The 23,064-nt window shown below is 40.1% G+C and overlaps 3 protein-coding genes across 6 annotated transcripts; 1 reads left to right on the top strand and 2 right to left on the bottom strand.

Annotated features, from left to right (window-relative positions):
- The first annotated feature begins 1,360 nt into the window (after positions 1-1,360).
- On the top strand, positions 1,361-3,028 carry LOC130973363 (probable receptor-like protein kinase At5g20050). Its single transcript, XM_057897850.1, has one exon. The coding sequence runs from the start codon at positions 1,499-1,501 to the stop codon at positions 2,870-2,872; it is 1,374 nt and encodes a 457-aa protein (XP_057753833.1). The 5' UTR covers positions 1,361-1,498; the 3' UTR covers positions 2,873-3,028.
- A 1,225-nt stretch (positions 3,029-4,253) lies between these two features.
- Positions 4,254-7,230, bottom strand: LOC130973373 (deSI-like protein At4g17486). Of its 2 annotated transcripts, XM_057897869.1 has the most exons (5): positions 6,710-7,230; positions 5,817-6,104; positions 5,155-5,235; positions 4,878-5,033; positions 4,254-4,470 (listed from the first exon to the last, which is right to left on the bottom strand). In XM_057897869.1, exons 1-4 carry the CDS (start codon positions 6,861-6,863, stop codon positions 4,894-4,896), a joined length of 663 nt encoding a protein of 220 aa, XP_057753852.1. In that variant the 5' UTR covers positions 6,864-7,230; the 3' UTR covers positions 4,254-4,470; positions 4,878-4,893. The 2 variants fall into 2 exon arrangements, with proteins under 2 accessions (XP_057753852.1, XP_057753843.1); XM_057897860.1 differs by having other exon boundaries at positions 4,254-5,033.
- Positions 7,231-18,250: 11,020 nt separating this feature from the next.
- On the bottom strand, positions 18,251-21,313 carry LOC130973308 (uncharacterized). Of its 3 annotated transcripts, none has more exons than XM_057897782.1 (3): positions 21,082-21,313; positions 18,581-19,691; positions 18,251-18,492 (listed from the first exon to the last, which is right to left on the bottom strand). In XM_057897782.1, the coding sequence occupies exon 2, from the start codon at positions 19,611-19,613 to the stop codon at positions 18,618-18,620; it is 996 nt and encodes a 331-aa protein (XP_057753765.1). In that variant the 5' UTR covers positions 19,614-19,691; positions 21,082-21,313; the 3' UTR covers positions 18,251-18,492; positions 18,581-18,617. The 3 variants fall into 3 exon arrangements, with proteins under 3 accessions (XP_057753765.1, XP_057753782.1, XP_057753774.1); XM_057897799.1 differs by having other exon boundaries at positions 18,595-19,691; XM_057897791.1 differs by having other exon boundaries at positions 18,581-19,614.
- Positions 21,314-23,064: the final 1,751 nt, after the last annotated feature.

Genomic DNA, 23,064 nt, shown 5'->3' with positions numbered 1-23,064 from the left:
TTTGTTTTGGGACTTGATCTTGGGTTTTTGTTTTTGTTATATGATCTGGATTAATCAACCCAAAACATGATATTGTTTGGGCTCATCCGAAGATGGAAGCCCAAATCAAGAAAGCAACAACAAAGCTTCAGCGTCATAACCCAAATAAAACTTAACCAAGTTGGGTTGGTCTAGTGGTTAGCTCATTAGTCCGCTTAAGCAAGTGTCTGGAGTTCGAATCTCGCCTTGTGCATGCAGCAACCCAGTGGCCAGCGGCAAACCCTTAAATAGAGCTCAGTATCGCGACGGATTAGTTCTTGACCTGCCGGGTTGGAGGATACCATGGGAAATAAAAAAAAAAAAACTTGATTCATGACTATGCCGGGTTGGAGGATACCGTGGAAAAAAAAAAAAAAAACTTGATTCATGACTAAAAAAGAACTTGATGGATCCTTGCAACTCAAACATGCAAGCTACATCAAAACCCCCTTCCTCCAACAGGAAAAAAAAAAAAAAGGCGAACCGATTTTTCCCATGGTGTCTGGCGTGGGTGTGTGTGTATGTGTTTCCAATAAAAAAGAAACAAGAAACAAGAAAAAGATTAAAAGAACAAACACTTGCGGTCACTTGTATTCAGATTGTATACATAAGCATTTAAGAGTTAAATTAAGAAGCTTCAGCGTTTTTACTAATATAATATAAGGTTAGACAAAGCAAGAAGTCTGAAATAAAAAGGAAGTTTGACATTGAAAAAAGAATGAAACCTGCTCAGTAGAGAGAGTAACTATATATATTTTCCACGAACGCAACAAACACATCCTTTCCTAGTCAACGTAGACGAAGCCGAAAAACATATAAAATTATAAATTGTATTTATAGCTGAGGGCAGCAGCATCGCGTATGAATGTAATAAAGTTAAAAATTACTCTCAGTTTGGAGAAAGAGTCCATAATTGAACATAGAGAAGATTAGCCATTACAGTGAAAAGATGATAAGAATTAACTAAGACTAGAAAATATAACTTTATTAGCTAATACTTACAAAAAGTCATAGTGGGGTGGAGAACTCAACTTTTGACCAAACTAAAAGCCACGTTGTATACAAAGAAACGGCATAAAATTCCCCGTCTCTACTCTTCACTATCATTAGGGAACTCATTTATTGACCAAATAAAAAAGCACACGCTTGTCATAATTCTTTGGTCGTCACTCTAAATATTGCAACCGCGGCCACCATTTTCTTTATGTCTTTTCTCTCTAATAAAGCCACATTACCCAATTTACCTTCAATTTCTAGGTTGCTTCTAATCTTTAATAAACTAATAATAATCAAATACTCTAAAAGGAATATAATAGTATCATCTTTTTATCTGTTTCTTCACTAACCAAATATTATATATTTAAATCTACAAGTGACACATTTTCTTCTGCAACAAACTAATTAATAAGAGGACCGTTTCTCTCGTTTGCTCTTCAAGCTTTGAAACGAAAAGAAAAAGGAAAGCAATGAAGCGTTGTTAATGGAGGACAGAAAAGTCAACACAATAGCCATCGTATCAGTGGTAACACTGATCATAGTGATCATGGTTGCTCGCATCGCGTTGAAGCTCTCAAAGGCCTTCTTCCTAATATGCGGTGCTGACGTGGCCGTGATCGTGGCCATCTTCTCCTTCGTCCTAATCAGAAACCGTTACAACAAACGGAGGAAGCAGTTAGAGTCACGGTTCAAGTCAGAAGGGAGAGAGCTCCGAATAGAGTACAGCTTCTTGCGCAAAGTGGCAGGCGTCCCAACTAAATTCCGTTACACGGAGCTCGAGGAAGCAACCGACGGTTTTCAAGCACTTCTTGGAAAAGGCTCCTCCGCAACGGTCTTCAAAGGGATCCTCAGCGACGGAACTTCCGTTGCCGTGAAGCGAATCGACGACGGAGCCGAAAGAGGCGAAAGAGAGTTCAGATCAGAGGTTGCAGCCATTGCTAGCGTTCAACACGTCAACCTCGTGCGTTTATATGGTTACTGCAATGCTCCTTCTTCACCAAGGTACCTTGTTTATGAGTACATATCAAACGGTTCGTTAGATTCTTGGATTTTTCCGAAAAAGGAAAGTGACAATAGTAGAAGAAGAGTTGGAGGGTGTTTGCCTTGGAGCTTAAGGTACAAAGTGGCAATCGATGTGGCGAAAGGACTTAGCTACCTCCACCATGATTGCAGGGCAAGGATTCTTCACCTTGATGTGAAGCCAGAGAATATACTCTTAGATGAGGGTTACAGAGCAGTTGTGGCGGATTTCGGGCTTTCCAAGCTGGTTGGAAAGGATGTTAGTCAAGTTATGACAACACTGAGAGGAACAAGAGGGTATTTAGCGCCTGAGTGGCTCTTGGAAAGAGGGGTTTCGGAGAAGACTGATATCTATAGCTATGGGATGGTTTTGTTGGAGATGATTGGAGGGAGAAGGAATGTTTGTAAGGTGGAAGATCCAAAGGACAAGAGTAAGAAGAAGTTGCAGTTTTTTCCAAAGATTGTGAATGAGAAAGTGAGGGAAGGGAAGTTGATGGAGATTGTGGATGAGAGATTATTGGTGGAGGGGGGTGGTGGTGTTGAGGAGAGTGAGGTGGTTAGGTTGGTGAATGTTGCATTGTGGTGCATACAAGAGAGGCCACGAATGAGGCCTAGTATGGCACAAGTTGCTGATATGCTAGAAGGCCGTGTCACAGTTGAGGAGCCACCAGATAGTAGAATGGTGCTTGTTGATTTGATATCTGAAGATGAAGATAACCCTGTAGTGCTGGATCACAATCAGAATAACATGGCAAGGTTATTGACATCTATGTCTAGTCATGAAGATTGTTCATCAACCTACTCAATGGGAACTACCACTATTCTATCTGGTAGATAGTTATTAAGCTGCAATCAAGAAAGGCTTTAGGTAAACTTGTATAGAATTCCACTTCCCCATAATCTTATAAATTTTTTTAACTTTACCAGTTAATTCACAACCTTTTCTAGTCCAAACATAGTTTAAACTTGAGGGACTTTCTATTTTTTTTTATTACTTTTGGTTTAATTTTGATTCTATAAATTGAAACTTAGTTCTACAGCTTTTTTAAGTGAGAAATTTATATATAGTTATATACATAGGTTATTTCTTTTTTCCCCATGAATACTTGCTTTCTCTCATCGTGAAATACAATGTTCATGAGTCATCAGTTCCGGCATTGTTATTTTGTCAATGGCTTGAAGGTTCATTTGACCGAATCTATTGCCGACACTGTCTTATATTTATTATAGAAGAACATATTTTTTAACCCTTGTAAATATAATACCAGTAAAATGAATGGAACCAGTCTATCCTTGCAAACATGCGACTAAGAAAAAATAGAAATTAGGTGGTGCAACAGCCAACCGCCATTCCGCATTTTTTTGTTGTCCAATTTTAATAAGAGATATATTCTATACTACTACTTGATAATGACTTTTGTATTGACTTCGTTTCGAATAATAATAACATATCTACCAACAAACTATATTGATACATATTTTAATTTGTATATTTCATCGTGTTTTAAGCATCATCAACAAAACACTTTTTGGTAATGCTATATTCATACAATCTAAGTGTTAAACAACTAACCACTACTCAATACACCTCTTTGGCTCTTTCAATACATAGAAAGAAGAAGATTAAGATGAATAAAAAGATGAAAATACACGAATTATTTTGTAGTAGTTTATTTGGGTAGTCTAATTACTATTGCCATTTTTCTAATGTTTTTCGGCAATTTAACCGACGATATTTTAATAATAGAGTTAAAAAAAAAAAATTCTATGAATAAGTCAATTCTTGTATTTTACTTACCATAATTAATTCATGGATAAACGATCTAATAGTTGAAATTTGAAAACCTTTACTTGTAAGAGTAACTGAGTAAGTGTTGACTCATTGTGTTTATTACTCCTCAAACTCCAATGATCACAAGGATCCATATGTCAAGAATTATAGTACTACTATTGATAATAATTAATAAAAGAGTATCTAACAATATCTCAAAAAGGCGCTGGCTAGTAAATAATGACCATCAAATCAAGTACAAATTCTAACATGTTGCATGATTTTAGAGTAAATATCAATATACGTTATAGTAATTTTCCATGAGAATTTCCCAACAGATTGTAAAATGTAAATCGCCTATTCTATCCATAATGACTGATGACTCCATACTTTACCAAAAAAAAATGGCTGCAAGATACATTGATCAGATTTATGTAAAAAATAAACATGGCCATAACAGACATTCAACATATTACAATGCAATAATAGTTTTCTACAATTGAAACTCGTGAGTACATGTAATTCACCAAACTGTATGCTGCAACCATCTTTCCCTTCACCAACCTAAATAACAGAAGTTTCTAGAAAGAAAATGGATTTCTGACCCTCACATGCTTGCAGAGGGCAGTTCTTTCTTTTACTATTGTGCAGGAAAGCATTCACATCTGTGCTTGAAAGATTTGTCACAAAAATCAATCAATCAAAGTGGCTTATCTACTTAGAAAAACAATATTCCATAAATCATACAGTTCCCAAAAGTGGAATTCATTTACATTACATACTTCAAAGCCCCAATAATCCCCCACCCCATTTTCCAACTAAAAAAATAAAAAAAAAATAAAATAAAAAAGGGGGGAAAATGAAACACAAATAAGCCTCGCACAAAAACCTTTTTTATACACAAAATGCAACGTAGCACTATGTAGCTTGGATTCTTTAGCTATGATAAATGAACCAACTAGAATGCAGAAAACAATGGAAGAGTGAGAACATTGTGAGAAAAGAATCACTGCAAATCAAATGGATAACTATTCAAGGGAGCACATCCTGTATTAACCAGGCAGTTTCTCACCTCAAACACAACATATTCACTTTACTGGGGTCTCTTTAATGAAAGTAACATCCTCAGTTCTAGATGATGGTGACAGAAGGTGCTTTTCTGGTTCATCATCTATTTCTGTTGACTCACGGGGTGTTGCGGTTGAGAGGGATTCAACGAATTCGTCATCTGCAAAGAGTCACCAAAAATTGGCAGCATAAGTAGTTATAAATATTAACAAGTTCGAAATTTCCATGTTTCGAGATAATGCTGGACGTGAAAATTTTAAGGAACAAGAATATATACACACCTGAGCATTCATGGTATTCAGGTAGCTGTTTAACACTAGTTACTTGAAGACTTTCAGGAAGTAGACAACTGCACAAAGCACCTGAAATTTTTTCAACAGAAGACTACCTTAGATTTATGATCATTATGTTTATATATGCCATAATGGTGTGTTGGAATTGGGTGTATATGATGTCAAAAGTGCAGAAGAGAAGTAGAAGAGAGAAAAAGGTGTAGTAGATTGGATCCATTGCCCAAAAAACTGCTATCATTCTAACATGATAAATTTTCTAAAGACTAGTTATTCTTCGAAAAGAAACTTTTTTCCAGATAGACAGAATAACAATTATAGTTATATGTTCAGAGGAAACAATTCCTTCCCTGAACATAACTTGAAGAAATGCAGACATTGTGGACCTTATACGTAGACACTATTTCTAGAGAAAGTTTTTCCTTTTTTTCCAATTTCTATTTCAAGTTAAATTTTAGGAAAAATTTAAACTTCATAAATAAGAAGCACTGGATAAATAGAAGATTAATGCTGGATATTTAATTTCAGTTGCAAGAGAGAAAAAGATAAAGCTGAAAGCAACGTCTTACTAATTAATAATAAATTCAGGAAGATAAATATAAACATAGGAGGTATAAAGAAAGCTAACTTGAGAATTTCTCTTATGGCTTTACCTAGCTTGGCAAGCCGATTCACCCAACCTGGGATTGGTTTTCCAATTAATCTCAACGAAACATCATCCGTAAAATGGTTACAATTCTTAGAGATAAGGTGATAAGTATCCCCATGATACTCACAGGCCATATTCTCAATAAATGTCCGGAAATCAGAAGAATTCATATTTGTATGGCCCAAAGTGATCGAAGTTCTATATATAAATCCAGGACAATTCCGTGGCTCCACTTCAAAGACTCCACTAGCTGGGAAGTCATGGGCTCCAAATCCATACTCCTTACCATGCACTATTAGAGAGAAAAGAAAGAAAAATAAGCCTTGTATCAGTTAAAACAACATAGAAATTCAGAACAAAAGAGTTCATAGGTGAAAGAATCTTAATATTCTTCAGAACAAGTCTGAATGCCAACATGAATAATTCTTTCCAAACAATAATGCAAAATGCCATGCTTATCCGGAAGAATTCACTAAACGATCTACAGCTGTATATGAAACAGATAAATTTATTAAATTCATAGACACTCATTCCTTCTTGATTATATATTTGTTGAACACAGATTCTCAATCAACCATAAAACCAAATTTAGACAAATGATATCCAGCACCAAACACACTAGCCACATATGAATCATTGTAGTACATAAAGTCAAAATTGTGTGGTAGATGCGGATTCCCAAGGCTTCAATCAAATCATTCAAAGCAACTATCTCATATTGAGTAGCTTAGCTTGTTTTAATCAAAGGGGAGCATTTCCAAGTTGGGATCTTGAAGCGGAAGGGGAGTAAACTCCGGTTTAGTCCAAGAAGATCCGAACCAGAAAACGCAACATTAATGTGCCATGAATTGAATGTGGTGCTAAGAACAATAAAGCAAGAAAGAGAAAAGAGAGGACCTTGAATGCCAGAGTGGAAGATTCCAAGTCCAAACCAATACATGTAATTGTTGATAGGAGTCAGATCGTACACATTCAACACAACCGCCGAGCCATCCCCATCACCGCCGCAATTCGAGTTCGACGCCTTCTCTTTCTTCTTCTCCGTACCCATTCTTAAACCAAACAAGTATAGATATGATGTGATATGGTTTCAAGGAATCAATCGATTATTGACATGGGCATGGAGATGGGAGTGGGGAAAGAAATGAAATTCTTGGAGAATAGAGACAGATCCACCTCCTGTCCCTGTCAAAAAGGAACCTTGAACACAAACAAAATCACGCACAAGCTTAACCCTAAACCTTAACTTATTCGTAAGGTTAAACGACTTTCTTTGCTTTTCTTCTTTCAGATCGACAGGGAGGCGCTCTTGCTGGATTCGGATTCTTGTAAACAAATTTAAAAATCAATCAATAAAACAAATTTTTTAACTTTTTCTTGTTTGCCTCATTCGTTTTACTGTTGGGAAATTTATGATTGAATCGAGTAAGTTGAAATAATTGGCCTTTTCTTTTGGAGGATTTCTTTTATAAAATAAATTATTTTTTATTTGGATAAGATAACTACTTTTAAAAATAAAAATATTGTGTAAATAACTACTTTACTGTACATAATTGTAAGAGATAATGAGTAATTGTAAATGTAGTGGTAGTATAGCGATAATTCAACTGAAAAGTACTTTTAGATACCTCAAAATTAATTTTGAGAGAATTAAAGAGCCATACAAATTGATATCTCTCAAACTAAAACGACATGATAAAGTTATCTATCAAAAAAATTTTATAAAAAAATTACCAATTTAGATAAGTATAAATAACATTAATTTTTTAAAAGAAAAGTATATGGAACCAACTAATAATCAGCTAAGAATGGAACAACATAATTAATTATAATTAGTTTTATTAATTTATAATTTAATTTATTTTTTAAATTATTGTTGACCACGTTCAAAACATGAGGGAAGATACGCTAGTGATAGGAGAAAATCACGGAACATATGCTTTGATCATTCATTAGTTGGTTCCATATAATTAATTATGTTTTATTAATGCGTAACACATGAAACATAGAAATCATATCCAAAACCATCCAATTTACAAGAAAAAGAAACATCCATGTGCCCCATGTGCCTATCAGTAGCAACATCCGGCCTTTCGTTTACCAGTTGGCTGATTCTTGATTTATATAGAGTTGGTTCCCTAGCATTGTTGTTTTTTAAATAATCATTCATACTATTCATGTTATTTTTACTAACATGATATTGCATAATTTAATACACACATAAAAACTATATTAGTATTTGTTCATACCCTGGCCCAATGATAAGGGCCCAGGTCCAACCGAAAGGCCTAATCCAATAGGATAAGCCTTACGAAATACCGACTTTCACATAAGAAGTCGGTGTCAACCACGACTTGGTATGAAGAGGTCGGATGTGAGACTAGCTGGCAGATAAATACTCATTCAAATGAGTAACCGCCCCTAAAATCTCTCTAACCGCCTCATAAAGCCATATCTTAACCTCCCCAAGATAATAGGGACGGTTATCACCCTAAAGATACGGCACTACACCAATGGTGGTTATTGGCTCACCACTATAAGTACACTGACACCAATCAGGTATTGCTAAGTCCAATACTCTCTAAGACCTGCTTACACCCTTGCTAACTTAGGCATCGGAGTGTCCTTGCAGGTACCACCCCCCATTCACACGCGAGCACAAGTCGGACGGAGCCTCCCGAGTTGCGGACATACCCGGAGTTCTCCTCCACCATACACTTGGGCCGCCAAACGCCATCCATTGGACTAAATCTCCGGTTACCCACCGTAACATTGGCGCCGTTGCCGGGGACCCGAGAGATCATTCAACGATGGCGGATAGATCCCACGAAGAAGGCCATGTGGAAACAGATTCTGAACAAGAGAATCTGGACATGGGTAATGACAACGAAGACATGGCCCAACAACAAGATAACGACCAACACAGAGAGGGTACCTCCGGAATGAAGAATCCGAAGGTAAACTCCTCAGATGGACGTGAATCAGAAAAGGGCGGACCATCCCACGTAACTGAATTGATGGGACTAGTCCATAGCCGCCTGGAGCAACTGGAACAAGAGCGGGAGAGACAAAGGGAAACCGAAAGGTACCTTAAAGAGGAGATGGAACGGCGAAAAGAGTTAGAAAGAAAACTCTTGCAGCTAGAATCCTCCCTCAAGAACTCCCGCGATGAAGGAGAAGATCAACTCCCGGGCGGAGAAGATCCTTTCAGCGAGGACATAATGAGGGCAAAAGTTCCAAGGAACTTTAAAAGCCCTGATATGGACCTCTATGATGGAACTACGGATCCAAAGCATCATCTTAGCAACTTCAAAAGTCGGATGTATCTAGCTGATGCCTCCGACGCTACGAGATGCAAGGCTTTCCCGACCACTTTATCGAAAGCAGCGATGAAGTGGTTCGATAGCCTCCCCCCAAGATCCATCACTAGTTTTGAAGACCTCTCAAGGAAATTCTTGATGAGGTTCTCAATTCAGAAGGATAAAGTAAAACATGCACCGAGCCTCCTGGGAGTAAAACAGGAGGTCGGAGAGTCTCTACGAGCCTACATGGAAAGGTTCAATAAGGCATGTTTAGAGATCCAAGACCTGCCCACAGAGGCAGTAATAATGGGGTTAGTCAACGGACTTAGAGAAGGCCCCTTCTCACAGTCCATATCTAAAAGGCACCCCGTTTCTCTAAGTGATGTACAAGAAAGGGCCGAAAAGTACATCAACATGGAAGAGAATGCCAAATTAAGAGACCTGGGTTCACGACCTGGACCTACCTCCTCCTCTAGGGAAAGGGAAAGGGAAGTCAGGAAGAAAGAGGAACCCGGTCTCGAAAGGCCCAGAAAGTATCACTCTTATACTCCTCTAAAGACTTCTATAGTGGATGTATACAGAGAGATCTGCAACACTGAAAGGCTGCCACCCCCAAGACCTATTAAAAACAAAAAAGGGGGAAGTCGCAGCGAGTATTGCGAGTACCATAAAATATATGGTCACTCCACCAACGACTGTTACGACCTCAAAAATGTGATAGAAAAGCTGGCTAGAGAAGGTCGGCTTGACAGATATCTCATGGAGAGGTCGGACACCCATGGAAAGAGAAAGCGAGATGATATGGACAGGAGAGATCCTCCACCACAAACACCTGAGAGACACATCCACATGATCTCAGGAGGATTTGCGGGAGGTGGAGTCACCAAATCTTCTCGCAAAAGACATCTGAAGAGAGTCTATCAGGTCGGGGATGAGACACCCGACCTCCCCACTATATCATTCACAAAAGAGGATGGGCAAGGAATAATCCCCGGGCACGATGATCCCGTGGTGATAACTATGATCCTAGCCAACGCCCACCTCCACAGAACCCTAGTAGACCAAGGAAGTTCGGCGGACATCCTTTTCAAGCCCGCCTTCGACAAACTAGGGTTAGATGAAAAGAGTTGAGAGCTTACCCCGACACTCTATATGGGTTAGGGGACACGCCAATAAAGCCACTGGGATTTCTACCCCTTCACACTACCTTTGGAAAAGGGGAAAAATCAAGGACTCTGAGCATAGACTTTATAGTCATCGATGAAGGGTCAGCCTACAATGCCTTAATTGGCAGAACTACCCTTAATCGACTCGGAGCGGTGGTATCAACTCCTCACCTCTGCATGAAATTCCCGACTCCAGAAGGAATAGCAACGGTGAGAGGAGATCAGAAATTGGCGAGGAAGTGCTATAACGAAAGCCTAAATCTGAGAGGGAAGGGCAAAGAAGTCCACACCATAGAATTAGGTGGTGCCAGGACCAGAGAAGAGCTGCGACCCCAGCCGGGAGGAAAAACCGAGGAGATACAAGTCAGTGAGGAGGAAGGAAAAAACACTTACATAGGAGCCAACCTAGGGGAAACCCTGAAACAAGGGTTGGGTGAACTCCTAAGAGCTAATTCCGACCTCTTCACCTGGAAGGCTTCCGACATGCCCGGGATTGATCCCGAGCTCATGTCCCATAGGCTATCGGTTTACCCAGGGTCCCGACCTGTACAACAAAGAAGACGCAAGCTCGGCCCAGAGAGGGCCTCAATAGTAGAAGAGCAAGTACAGGCGCTCCTGGAAGCCGGCTTTATCAGAGAGGTCAAATACCCAACATGGCTAGCCAATGTAGTGCTAGTCAAAAAACAAAATGGTAAATGGAGAATGTGCGTCGACTATACCGACTTGAATAAGGCGTGTCCTAAGGACCCCTATCCTCTACCGAGTATTGACACCCTGGTGGACTCCAGCTCAGGGTATCAATACCTATCATTCATGGACGCCTACTCGGGATATAACCAAATCCCGATGCATGAACCCGACCAGGAGAAAACATCGTTCATCACACCAAAAGCCAACTATTGCTACGTGGTCATGCCATTCGGACTAAAGAATGCAGGAGCCACGTACCAAAGGCTGATGAACAAAATGTTTTCCTCCCATTTAGGGAGCCTAATGGAGGTATACGTCGACGACATGTTAGTAAAAACCAAGCAAGAAGTCGACCTCTTAACCGACCTCTCACAAGTCCTCGACACTATAAGGTTGCATGGGATGAGACTAAATCCCGCAAAATGCGCCTTCGCAGTAGAAGCAGGAAAATTTCTAGGGTTCATGCTAACACAAAGAGGGATTGAGGCCAATCCCGACAAGTGCAGAGCCATCCTAGAAATGAAAAGTCCGACTTGTTTGAGAGAGGTTCAACAGCTCAACGGCCGACTTGCAGCCCTCTCCAGGTTTTTGGCAGGATCAGCACTAAAATCCCTTCCATTATTCTCCCTATTAAGGAAGGGATGCCAGTTTGAATGGACTCCGGAATGTGAGGAGGCGTTCCAAGAATTCAAAAAATTCTTGAGCCAACCCCCCATCTTAACCCGACCAGCACCGGGAAAAGACCTCGTCCTATACTTATCCGTCGCAAACAGGGCTGTCTCATCAGCCCTGATCAGAGAAGACGAGGTCGGGCAACACCCGGTCTATTTTACCAGCAAGGTTCTACAAGGTTCTGAACTAAGGTACCACAAACTAGAGAAGTTTTCTTACTCCTTAGTAATAGCCTCAAGAAGGCTAAGACCTTACTTCCAGGCTCACACGATAAGAGTCCGTACGAACCAGCCCATGAAGCAAATCCTTCAAAAGACGGATGTTGCAGGGAGAATGGTTCAATGGGCGATAGAGCTCTCCGAGTTCGATTTGAGATACGAAGCTCGGACTGCAATTAAAGCCCAGTGCCTCGCCGACTTCATCGCAGAATACGCAGGTGAACAAGAGGAAAAACCAACTACATGGGAACTCTATGTAGACGGGTCCTCCAACAAAACAGGGAGCGGCGCAGGCATAATATTGGTAGATGGAAAAGGAACCCAGTTAGAGGTCTCCTTAAAATTTGAATTTCCAGCTTCAAACAATCAGGCAGAATATGAAGCCTTGATTGCAGGATTAAAGCTAGCAGAAGAAGTTGGCGCCACAAAGGTGACAATCTATAGCGACTCACAAGTGGTGACTTCCCAAATAAGTGGGGAATATCAGGCAAAGGACCCCAATATGAAGAAATACTTGGAAAAAACCTTGGAACACCTTGGGCACTTTGCGGAAACCGAGATCAAACACATAACTCGGGATCTAAATAGCAGAGCTGACGCCCTCTCCAAGTTAGCAAGTACCAAACCCGGAGGGAACAACAGAAGCCTGATTCAAGAGACCCTACAAGAGCCCTCGGTATCAAAAGCAGAAGATGAACGAGAGGTTCTTGAGGTAGTCGGCCTAAACCTCGGATGGATGAACCCCTTAGTCGAATACCTGAAGTTCGACATCCTCCCCAAAGAGGAGAAAGAGGCTAAAAAGATCCGAAGGGAAGCACAACATTATACTTTGGTGAGAAATGTCCTTTACAGGAGAGGGATATCAACGCCATTACTAAAGTGCGTACCGACCTCAAGAACCACCGAGGTGTTGGAGGAAGTACATAGTGGGATCTGCGAAAACCATCTCGGAGCGAGGTCGCTGGCCAGAAAAGTGATCCGAGCAGGATTCTATTGGCCGACCTTGCAGAAAGATGCAACAGACTTTGTGAAAAAATGCCAGCCATGTCAGATGCATGCAAATTTCCACGTGGCTCCACCAGAAGAGCTCATCAGTATAACTTCCCCCTGGCCCTTTGCAAAATGGGGGATGGACCTGTTAGGTCCTTTTCCCCAAGCACCAGGGCAAGTTAAATACTTAATCGTGGGAATAGATTACTTCACAAAGTGGATAGAAGCAGAACCACTAGCCACTATCACCGCTCAAAGAAGTCGCAGGTTCCTCTACAAAAACATTATCACAAGGTATGGAATACCTTATTCCATCACCACAGATAATGGAACCCAATTCACCGACGCCACCTTCAGAAGTTTGGTAGCCAGTATGAAAATCAAACATCAATTCACCTCGGTAGAACACCCACAAGCCAATGGGCAAGCCGAGGCAGCTAACAAAGTCATACTGGCAGGACTGAAGAAGAGACTACAGGAAGCAAAGGGAGCTTGGGCTGAGGAGCTCCCTCAAGTGCTATGGGCTTATAGGACAACTCCCCAATCCGCCACAGGAGAAACACCTTTTCGACTAGTGTACGGCGTAGAAGCCATGATTCCTATAGAAATCAGTGAGCAAAGCCCAAGGGTAATTCTCCATGATGAGGTCGGAAATGTACAGGGGCACAAAGAGGAGCTCGACTTGCTCCCCGAAGTCCGAGAGAACGCCCAGATAAGAGAAGCAGCATTAAAGCAAAGAATGGCTACCAGATACAACAAAAAAGTCATTCGAAGAACATTTGCTGTAGACGACTTGGCCCTAATCAGAAACGACATTGGAGTCAACAAGTCGGGGGAAGGAAAGCTCGCCGCCAATTGGAAAGGGCCATACAAAATCAAAGAAGTGTTAGGGAAAGGTTATTATAAAATAACCGATCTGGATGGCACTGAGTTACCAAGGTCGTGGCATGCTTGTAATATGAAAAGGTACTACAGTTAGAAGCGAACTCTACTCCTTGATGTACTCTTTTCCCAACTTCACGATTTTTTCCCAAAGAAAGGGGTTTTTTCTGAAGAAGGGTTTTTAACGAGGCATCATAGTAGAGGCTAAGGGAAACATGCTGTCAAAGACCCTTAGTAGCAAAAAGGTACCTTCCCAATTAATAAAGATCTTTTTCATTACTATGTCTCTATTAAATATCCTCCTTTATTTTTTAAGTCTTTCTACGAAACGCGCCGACTTAAGCTCGACAAAACGTGAAAATCCCATGAACCGACCTAACATGGTCGTCAGGATGAAACGACGAGGTACAAGTCGGTGTAAAGAGGTTATACGAGTTGATCGCATTAAACTCGGGAATTGTCCGACTCTTAAGTCGAAAGAAAACCCGAGTAACGCAAACTCGACAGAACTTCGAGTAAAAGAAAACCGAGTTCCGAGTAGATAAAGCGCATCGCAAAAATAACCTAAGTCATAAAAACTCACTAAAGCAAAAGCTGAGTAAAAAGGATAACAAAAGAGATATGAGAGCCTGAGAAAGTTTAAAGTTTGCACACGGACCTTCGCACGAAGAAGGCTCAAGAAAACAATGCAAGCAAACAAAAGGCTTTCCGAAAAGATCAAACAGATCAAAATAAAAAAGCATGCATACGCGCAAAGTAACTTAAAACCCCTATCCAAAAAGGGGCACTCACTTTGACTAGAAAACCCTTATCCAAAAAAGGGAATTTATTTTGTTTAAACCCTTATCCAAAAAAGGGCAACAAACAGAATATTTTGTTTACGGCCCTAAAAGGCCAAAAGCAAATTGTTCACAAACCACCAACAAATAAATATAAGTTCAAAAAAGAGGGGACTCACAGGCCGAGCCCCCATATAGCCACAAAAATAAAGAAGTTATTTCCTTAAGGGAGTAGAGGAATCACCACCGCCAGACTCAGGAGGAGCGCCACCAGGACCAGGTTGAGGAGTTGAGGAGGAAGTCGGAGGAACAGAGGAAGAACCCGAGGCATCCGTAGGACGAGGAGGAGACTCGATAATTCTCTGTCCCCGAGTCTTCAGGTCTGACTCGGAAACGACCTCGGGGACAGGAGGATCAACGATGGCGCCATCAATAACTACCTTATCGGGATGTAAAGGAGAAAGGTCCAAGTCGGGAGCGATAACTCTGACTTGTTCCAAGAAAATTCTCCAAGACTCCTCGGCACCATCGGCGATAGAGTCCTCCAACTCGGCGTATGCGTTCCGAGAGTTCAGCAAGTCCTTCCTCACGGCCACAATATCTTGAAATAAGCTATGGTAGCTGTCTTGCGCCGTCTTCCTCAGATTAGCCTCCAAAGTACATTGGGCCCGCAGTTTGCCCTCCTCCTCCTTCAGGTGATCCCTCTCTTTCCTCAACTTATCTCTCTCCTCCTTCAGCTCCTTCTCATGTTTTTCAAAAATACGAAGTCTCCCCTCCAACTCCTCAACCCTCGAGGTTGCACCCAAGGAGCTAAGGGGAGCCTTCTCAAAAATGTCCAAAAGCTTGCCACAAACACCCGCCGTCCTAAAACTCTCATCGGCCATGGCGGTAAGGTGGTTTCGAACAGAAACATCATCCATATGTATAAAAGGATAGATGTTCTTTCGGACGAATGCCATAGCATCCGCCTTAACCCCACCATCGAAGGAAGAAGAACCAGACTCTGAAGTCTTGCGCTTCTTCTTCTCGGGTTCGGAGAGAATTTGGGCAGAGGGGGGTGGTCGAGGCAAACTCGAGGAAGAGATTACAATAGGTTGAGTAGGAGTGCCAGTGTTCTTAGGAGGAGGAGGTAGAGGGGGAGGAGAGGTGATCGCCCCGGACCTAGCCCGGGACTTCGCCTTGGCCTCTCGGACCCTTTGGTAGGCCTCCTGAGCGTTCTTTTTTGCCATATCTACAAAAGAAACAACCAAGTTACAAGTCGGTATAATACAAGTCGGGCGGAAACAACTCGGAAATAAAAAATGCATGCACTACCTATTTGAGATTGAACAAAGACCGATGTCCCCTGGAGGATTTTCCTCGTATCCAAGTATGGGGCCCTCCCCCATGCTTCTCGGAAAAATCCCACAATGGCCGCCTCCACCTCGTCTAGGTCATCTAGACCAATCTTTTCACAAGGGGTGGCCGGCAGCCAATAAAGGGGAAAGCGAGGGGAGGAATGCTCGTCCAGAAAAAAGGGGTGGTGACCCTCTACAGCTTGAACCTTGAAGAAGAAGTTTTTGAAGTCGTGGAAGGACTCATCAAAAAGGGTGAAAATCCTCCGACCTTGAATGGCTCGGAAGGATACCCATTGTTGCTTATTATTTAGCCCACTAAAGGGCTTAGTCATATGGAAAAGATAAAAGAAGATTCTCAAGGAAGTCGGGAAGTCCAGAGCGTGGCTTATAAACTGGTAGATCTTCAAGAAACCCCAGGAATTGGGATGGAGTTGAGTAGGGGCAACCTTACAGTGGTGCAGAACGGATATCTCAAAATCCGAGAAAGGAAGAAAAACACCCAAACGGGTGATCATGCATTCATACATAAAGAAAAAGTGAGGGGTCGCCTCATCAACTCTCCCAAAGCAGACCCGGTCTTCAGGACCCGGGATTATCAATTCATATTTGGGCTCGTCCTCGTCCGAAGTACAGAGCTTATGGTGAGTACGAAGGTGGGTGACGAACTCAGCGTCGACCAACGGTTCCTCCCCAAGGACCGTATCGTCAACCCACTGAGAAAGAATGTCTACAGAAGCCATTTTTTATGTAAAGAAAAGTGGCAGAAAACCTACAAAAGGGAAAAAGGAAAAAAGAAAATCAAAAAACAAGGCCACTAAAGAAGAAAGATTCGAAACTAGAATCTACGGGTCAACCTATCTACTCGCCAAACAAAACATGCAAACAAAAATGACATGGGAAAAGCAAAACTAACCTTTATCCGAAAATGGAGGTTGGAGAAGAACAGAAATCTTTGAACGCAAGGATGCAACACGAACAGGATAAGAAGAAGTTTGAAAGATTGCAGAAACGGAAAATGGAAAGAGAGGGAAAGTATTTATAAAAAAGGCTAAGGGGCATAATGGTAAAAAGCGAGGCAGTCATTAATGAGACTGCACCGTTACCAAAGCCCTCGATCCCTAAATGATCCCTCAACGGACACGACGCTTGAATTGACGTAACTGTCAGAAATCAAAAGGTCGCGAAAATCACGTCGGTTCCCAAGATCCGTATTCTCTCAAACAAGTCGACTACGAACCCGAGTTGAATACTTGAACCCAAACTTTAAAGAAAATTTGGGCTCAAGTAGGGGCACTGTTCATACCCTGGCCCAATGATAAGGGCCCAGGTCCAACCGAAAGGCCTAATCCAATAGGATAAGCCTTACGAAATACCGACTTTCACATAAGAAGTCGGTGTCAACCACGACTTGGTATGAAGAGGTCGGATGTGAGACTAGCTGGCAGATAAATACTCATTCAAATGAGTAACCGCCCCTAAAATCTCTCTAACCGCCTCATAAAGCCATATCTTAACCTCCCCAAGATAATAGGGACGGTTATCACCCTAAAGATACGGCACTACACCAACGGTGGTTATTGGCTCACCACTATAAGTACACTGACACCAATCAGGTATTGCTAAGTCCAATACTCTCTAAGACCTGCTTACACCCTTGCTAACTTAGGCATCGGAGTGTCCTTGCAGGTACCACCCCCCATTCACACGCGAGCACAAGTCGGACGGAGCCTCCCGAGTTGCGGACATACCCGGAGTTCTCCTCCACCATACACTTGGGCCGCCAAACGCCATCCATTGGACTAAATCTCCGGTTACCCACCGTAACAGTATTTAATACACATATAAAACTATTTTATACTAACGATACATCAAAATTAATTTCTTTATTAATACTCAAATACTTTTTTAGTCTTTATGAATATTCTTTGCTCCCTCTAGGCCTCTACCCGTTTGTTCAATGAATAATGACTTGACTTTATTATTATCATATCTTTGGCAATCAAGTCCTATTGAAACCTCCTCCACATTTATTCGGCTATACTTCAATGGATAAAATTTGCTTTTGTGCTATTGGCTACCGGCTGACTGAATCTGTGATCATGCCCCTTCTTGTTTATTGTTATAAAATAGAAAAATTTATTACACAAACTGTCACTGACACTAATCGTTACTATAAATCACTGGCAATCATTGACACCTAAAGATTTGCATCGCGTTGAAACGTTCTTGCGGAGCACTTAATAAGAGAAATTATTCCTCTACTACACACCTCAACAGTTCAGGTATAGCACATAGAATGGTTTTCTACACTTGATGGCAGCAACTAGTAACTAGTAGCTAGTAACTAGCAACTAGCAATTGCTAGAGGCAAAAGCGAGCAACAAGACAATGAGTAAAAGAACTTATTGAAGACAACAGTAGATTTTTATTTCAAACTCAATAGTTCAAAATCCTCGAGAAATAGCAGCACAGATTGGGAAGGATAAAAATGCTAAATATACAGATATCACCGAATCACCGGCGAGTAACGTCTTTTTCTTCATCCCCTGACAATCAGCAATGCAAACCCAGAATTGTTGCACAATCATGGAGCATATTCGAGCATCAAAGCCGATAACTCCTCCCCCTTCTCCTTTCCTTCCACCTGCAACAAACAAAAGTCTCATGATTCATGCCTATCTCTGAATATGCTAAGAGCAAGAAAAGGGGAAAGGATCAGAGGGGACACCCACTTGGGAACTCTTACAAATAATGCAAATATTTTCCACATCATTGCTGATCCTCGGGATTCATCCGTCTACGGACACGACGCCTTCTATTATCTGATCCTCCATCCGAAGACTCATTTGCATCATCTCTAGATGCAGATCCAGATTCCCCTTCATAGCTTTCCCCCCAGAGCCTAGGTCTCCTTATACGCATTTGGAGTCTAGTTCCTGTAGCACCACCACGAGACACGGATGCAGGTTGAAGAATAAGGAAAAACACAGCCAGCAAACCACCATCATCTATGGGAGGAAGACCATCATCAGCCCTGTTCTCTCCAAAGGAAGTCTGCAGAGTGCTAAGCAGGTCGCCAAGATCCCTCTGTCGTTCCAACCTCCTCCAGTTCCGCTGACGCTCTGGGTCTACTGCGGATGGACGTACAAGAGGATGCTCTATCCTTGCATGCTTCCTGAGATCTGTATATGTCCCGGTAAAGGTGCAAGTCTCACAGGAACAGCTCCTTGATTTTTCGTTCATGAAATGACGAGCAGCCTCCACCACTTTCCATTCCTTTATGTGCCCTCTACATAGAGGGCATACTAGCTTTGGTTTTTCAGTCCCCTCTTCTAAAGATTGCATTGTCACAAATCCTTCACTTCTTTCTTCTTGCGTATCATCGGTATTTGCTTCAGTACTTTGGACATGAGATGAATTTGGGCTTGAAATTTGACTTTCTAACTGAGATTCTACTTGAGGAGGCGCTGAAGAGGTTTCAGCAAATGACTTGCAGAACTGATCAAGACAATTTGAGTGGCGATAGCTAGTATTGCACATATAAGGGCGGCAGCCCTTTTCATGCGATGAACATATGAGGAGAACAGCATTGTGAGGATGCTCCATGCAGACTGGACATCTAGCGTCCTCCCATTCTTTAACGTTTTCCTCAGATTCAAAAGTACTTTTAGGAGCCGATCTTCGGACTCGGCTAGAGCTGCTTGGATAAGGTGATGTTCTGGTACTATCATGCGACAAAGACCTATCTCTTCTCTCCTTTGGCATTCTGAATATTCAATGTCGTTTAATAAATATACTAAGGTGATCTTCACCACCGGCACGAACAATCAAATAGACTTGGATCTACATATAGATGACATCAATATAAAAAAATAGGTAAAACTGAAAAATAATACTGTATTAATTTATACAAGTTGAAAGCAACAGAACCCAAAAGACATTCAGCATGACATGCATAATCATTAGATATGAACAGACAAGGTTCATTATCAGTGTCTATCTAACAAGTAGGATTAGTTGTCATTAAGATGAACGAGAGGGCTAAGATCATTAAATAATATAATCAGTTAAGCACAGAAAAATATGCACTATATTATTAGCAGCATTCCAAATGCTGTAACTTATGTTATAGTTATAATCACATAAAAGTATGCCTCAGAGGTTAACTTATTCAACTGGAACCAGATTATATAATTCAGCCATACAACACAAAACATATCTGTATTATCACTTTTTGCCGCCTTGCGTCATATTACCCCCATCCACTGCGAAATGGCATGTTTCTGCAATCTTTATATATCATCACATAACAAATTTAGATTATATCACATGTTCATTCACCAAATACAAACTCTATTGAATAGCATATGCAATATCACTTTTCATGAAATTATGTACTTGCATTTGTACACATTTTCCAGCTTAATAAGCATAACTCCAGCCTGCACTATCAGAAGAACAAGACAAAAGATGCATCGATGATCATATTTGAAGAAAAGGAGTCTTTTTTGCATAGTGATCATCAATACACATTAACTTCAGAATATACAACAACTATGTTACAGTTGTACAGATGGATGTATAACATCAGTCCTTTCAATTTTGTCATACAATATGTAGGAAACTAATATGAAATGACACACAGGCCAAATCCACAATACAAAATGAAAATTCAAATGATTCAACATGAATTGCAAAGTCCTAACATAGCTCTAGTAGTAAATTAGACCAACAGTTCATAAAACAAAGGTTAATTTCACAATGTTTAAGGGATATATCGAAACCATGAGACGAGCTTAACACTGCATATTAGATAACCTCTGTCTCTGTGAATTATAAACACCGACATAAATAATTAAAAAACAAAAAAAAAGTTACAATAGAGCTAGGAGCACAACAATCGAACTCTCGAAGCAACCCGAAAAACAACCACCACAGAAACCCTCGAGTACCACTAAAGCCGCGCTAAAACAACAAAAATACAAAGAAACAATTTACACAAAGCAAAACGCAGAAACCCCTATTAGAAGCAGAAACAAAGTCCAAAAAAAGTCCGTCATCAGACAAAGTCCAGAACACACAAAATCATTTCCAACTTGCCCATACAACAATTAGCAAAGCCGATCGAAACCCAGATACAAAACCTAAAAAATATTAGAACTTTGGGTACATAACCCCAACCAGCGGAAATCGATTAGGTAACAGGGAAAAAATTAGGGCTTTTGTTAGTTACCAAAAAAGGTGGAATCTGGGGCGGGGATTCAGGAAGATCAAAGTCGGTAGATGCGATTGGAAGGTCCGAAGCAACAAGTCTCTTCTAGCTTTCGGAGCAGAGAAGAGAGGGAGGGAGAGTCAGAGAAAGGGTGCTGCTGGAGCTGGTTGCTCCTGAAGCTAGACAGAGAGAAGAGGGAGAAGGAGGAGAGAGAAAATGAGAAAGAGAAGAAAATGTGACAAGGTAGATGTGGTAATTATAGGAGCAGAAGTGAGAGAAAGAGAGAGAATCATATAAAAAGTAGAACTTGCTGCTGACGTGGCACTGAAGGGTTCGCTCGTGGCATTTTGCTAAAATGTTTGTTCTGGCGAAATTCCAAACATTTTCCCCCGAATTTTAGTTTAATTAGTAATTAGTAATATTTATGGATTTATTTATTTTTGAAATAAAAGATTAGTATATGAGTCGGCGCCGTTTTTGTTTTGTTTGGGAGGGACTAGAGCCGCTCACCTCAGACCTCACTGAGTCACTGACATTCGCCTCACCGCTCTGTCTCCTTGGAGCGTGCATCTACGCTCTCTCACTGACATTCACATTCAAACCATTCAATTCAAACAGTCATTTAAATTGAATTCCATCTTATTTCTGGAAACCGAAAAATTCAATCCCAACCAACAATATCATTATTTTTACTTATAATATATCAAATTTATTTTATTTACACATTAGAAGAGTTTTGATACATTCGCTGTCCATAAAAGTTTGTTATTTTTAAAAATTTAAATCTAAAATATTTTAATTAAAATATAAATACTTTTAATTCGATGAACCTAATATTTATTTTTATTATACACATTTAATAAATAAAATTAGTATATATCTTCGTACTTTTTATAGGAAAATACACTAATGTTATATTTGTTTGAGAGGAAAATAGAAGGAAAGAAAATGGAGGAAAGAAAATGGAAAGAAAAATGATTATTTTTTATTGTTTGGTTGAAGAGAAAAATTAAAGGGGAAAGAAGATGGATGGAAAAAAATTGGTGGGGCCATCAACTTTTTTTCTCTCCAACATTAGAAAGAAAATAGAGAGAAAACTAATATTTCTCTCTTTACTTCCAATACTACCCCTTAACTTTTTTAATATATATTATAATATAGGGGTAAATTTGTCTTTTTATAACATTTCTTTCCTTCTTATTTTCCTTTTATCCAAACACATCTAAAAAAAATAAAAATCCACACAATTTCTTTCCTTTCCTTTCTTTCCTTTCTATTTCCTTCCTCTCTATTTCTTTCTTTCCAACCAAACATAGCCTTAAAGGTTTATTTTTTTAACTGTTGAGTGAAAACGCACAAAATAAATGTTGTTCGAAAAACTTTACTAAATTACCATCAAAATCAACGTTTAACTAAAAAATAAGAGTAAGAATTTTAAGTTTCTCTAAAGTGAAACATTTATACATAGATAGTAATACATGATAATATTTATGTTCGGAAGTATTTAGTCCTTTTGAGATAAGAGTAGGTTAGAAATACAAAGTCGTCACAATTTTTTTATTTCAAGTTTTTAATATTTTTAATTTTTTTATTTTCAATAGTAGAGGATTGTACTTATAAGAATTTTGATATTTAAGTTTAGTCTAGTTACACATTTAAATTTTTTTGATAACCAAATTTAATTAAATTAGTTTAAAATTCAACAAAAATAACTTTTATTATATCAGCGTGTACACACACGCGTTTTACTAATGCAAATATATCCTTCTTCGTCTTCGCGTTATTCCTACTTCTTTTTCACATTCTTCCTTATTCGTTTTCGCATTTCTTCTTCTTTTTTGCGTGTTTTTTCTGAATCGTCGTTCTTTTATTGCTTTTATTATTGCTGCGTTTTTCTTTTTCTTCTTTTAATTGAGGTTCATTTGGATCTAGAATTGAATTCGATGTATTTTGTTGATGATTGAGTCTTTTTTTACTGCTTGTTCAAAATTGAACTAATTTCGT

This window comes from Arachis stenosperma, chromosome 1 (genome assembly GCF_014773155.1).
Source record: "Arachis stenosperma cultivar V10309 chromosome 1, arast.V10309.gnm1.PFL2, whole genome shotgun sequence".
Lineage (NCBI taxonomy): Eukaryota > Viridiplantae > Streptophyta > Magnoliopsida > Fabales > Fabaceae > Arachis > Arachis stenosperma.
The sequence above is the reverse complement of the archived record's forward strand: the minus strand, read 5'-3'. Positions and strand labels throughout refer to the sequence as shown.

What these genes read in the sequence shown, in the direction of transcription:
- LOC130973363 (XM_057897850.1), top strand. Translation starts at nt 1,499, where the DNA reads ATGGAGGACAGAAAAGTCAACACAATAGCCATCGTATCAGTGGTAACA.
- LOC130973373 (XM_057897860.1), bottom strand. Translation starts at nt 6,863, where the DNA reads ATGGGTACGGAGAAGAAGAAAGAGAAGGCGTCGAACTCGAATTGCGGC. An exon ending in CTTCCACTCTGGCATTCAAG is followed by an intron (nt 6,105 to 6,709) that starts GTCCTCTCTTTT and finishes TCTCTCTAATAG; the next exon opens with TGCATGGTAAGGAGTATGGA. An exon ending in TGAATACCATGAATGCTCAG is followed by an intron (nt 5,034 to 5,154) that starts GTGTGTATATAT and finishes GACTCTTTGCAG; the next exon opens with ATGACGAATTCGTTGAATCC.
- LOC130973308 (XM_057897782.1), bottom strand. Translation starts at nt 19,613, where the DNA reads ATGCCAAAGGAGAGAAGAGATAGGTCTTTGTCGCATGATAGTACCAGA.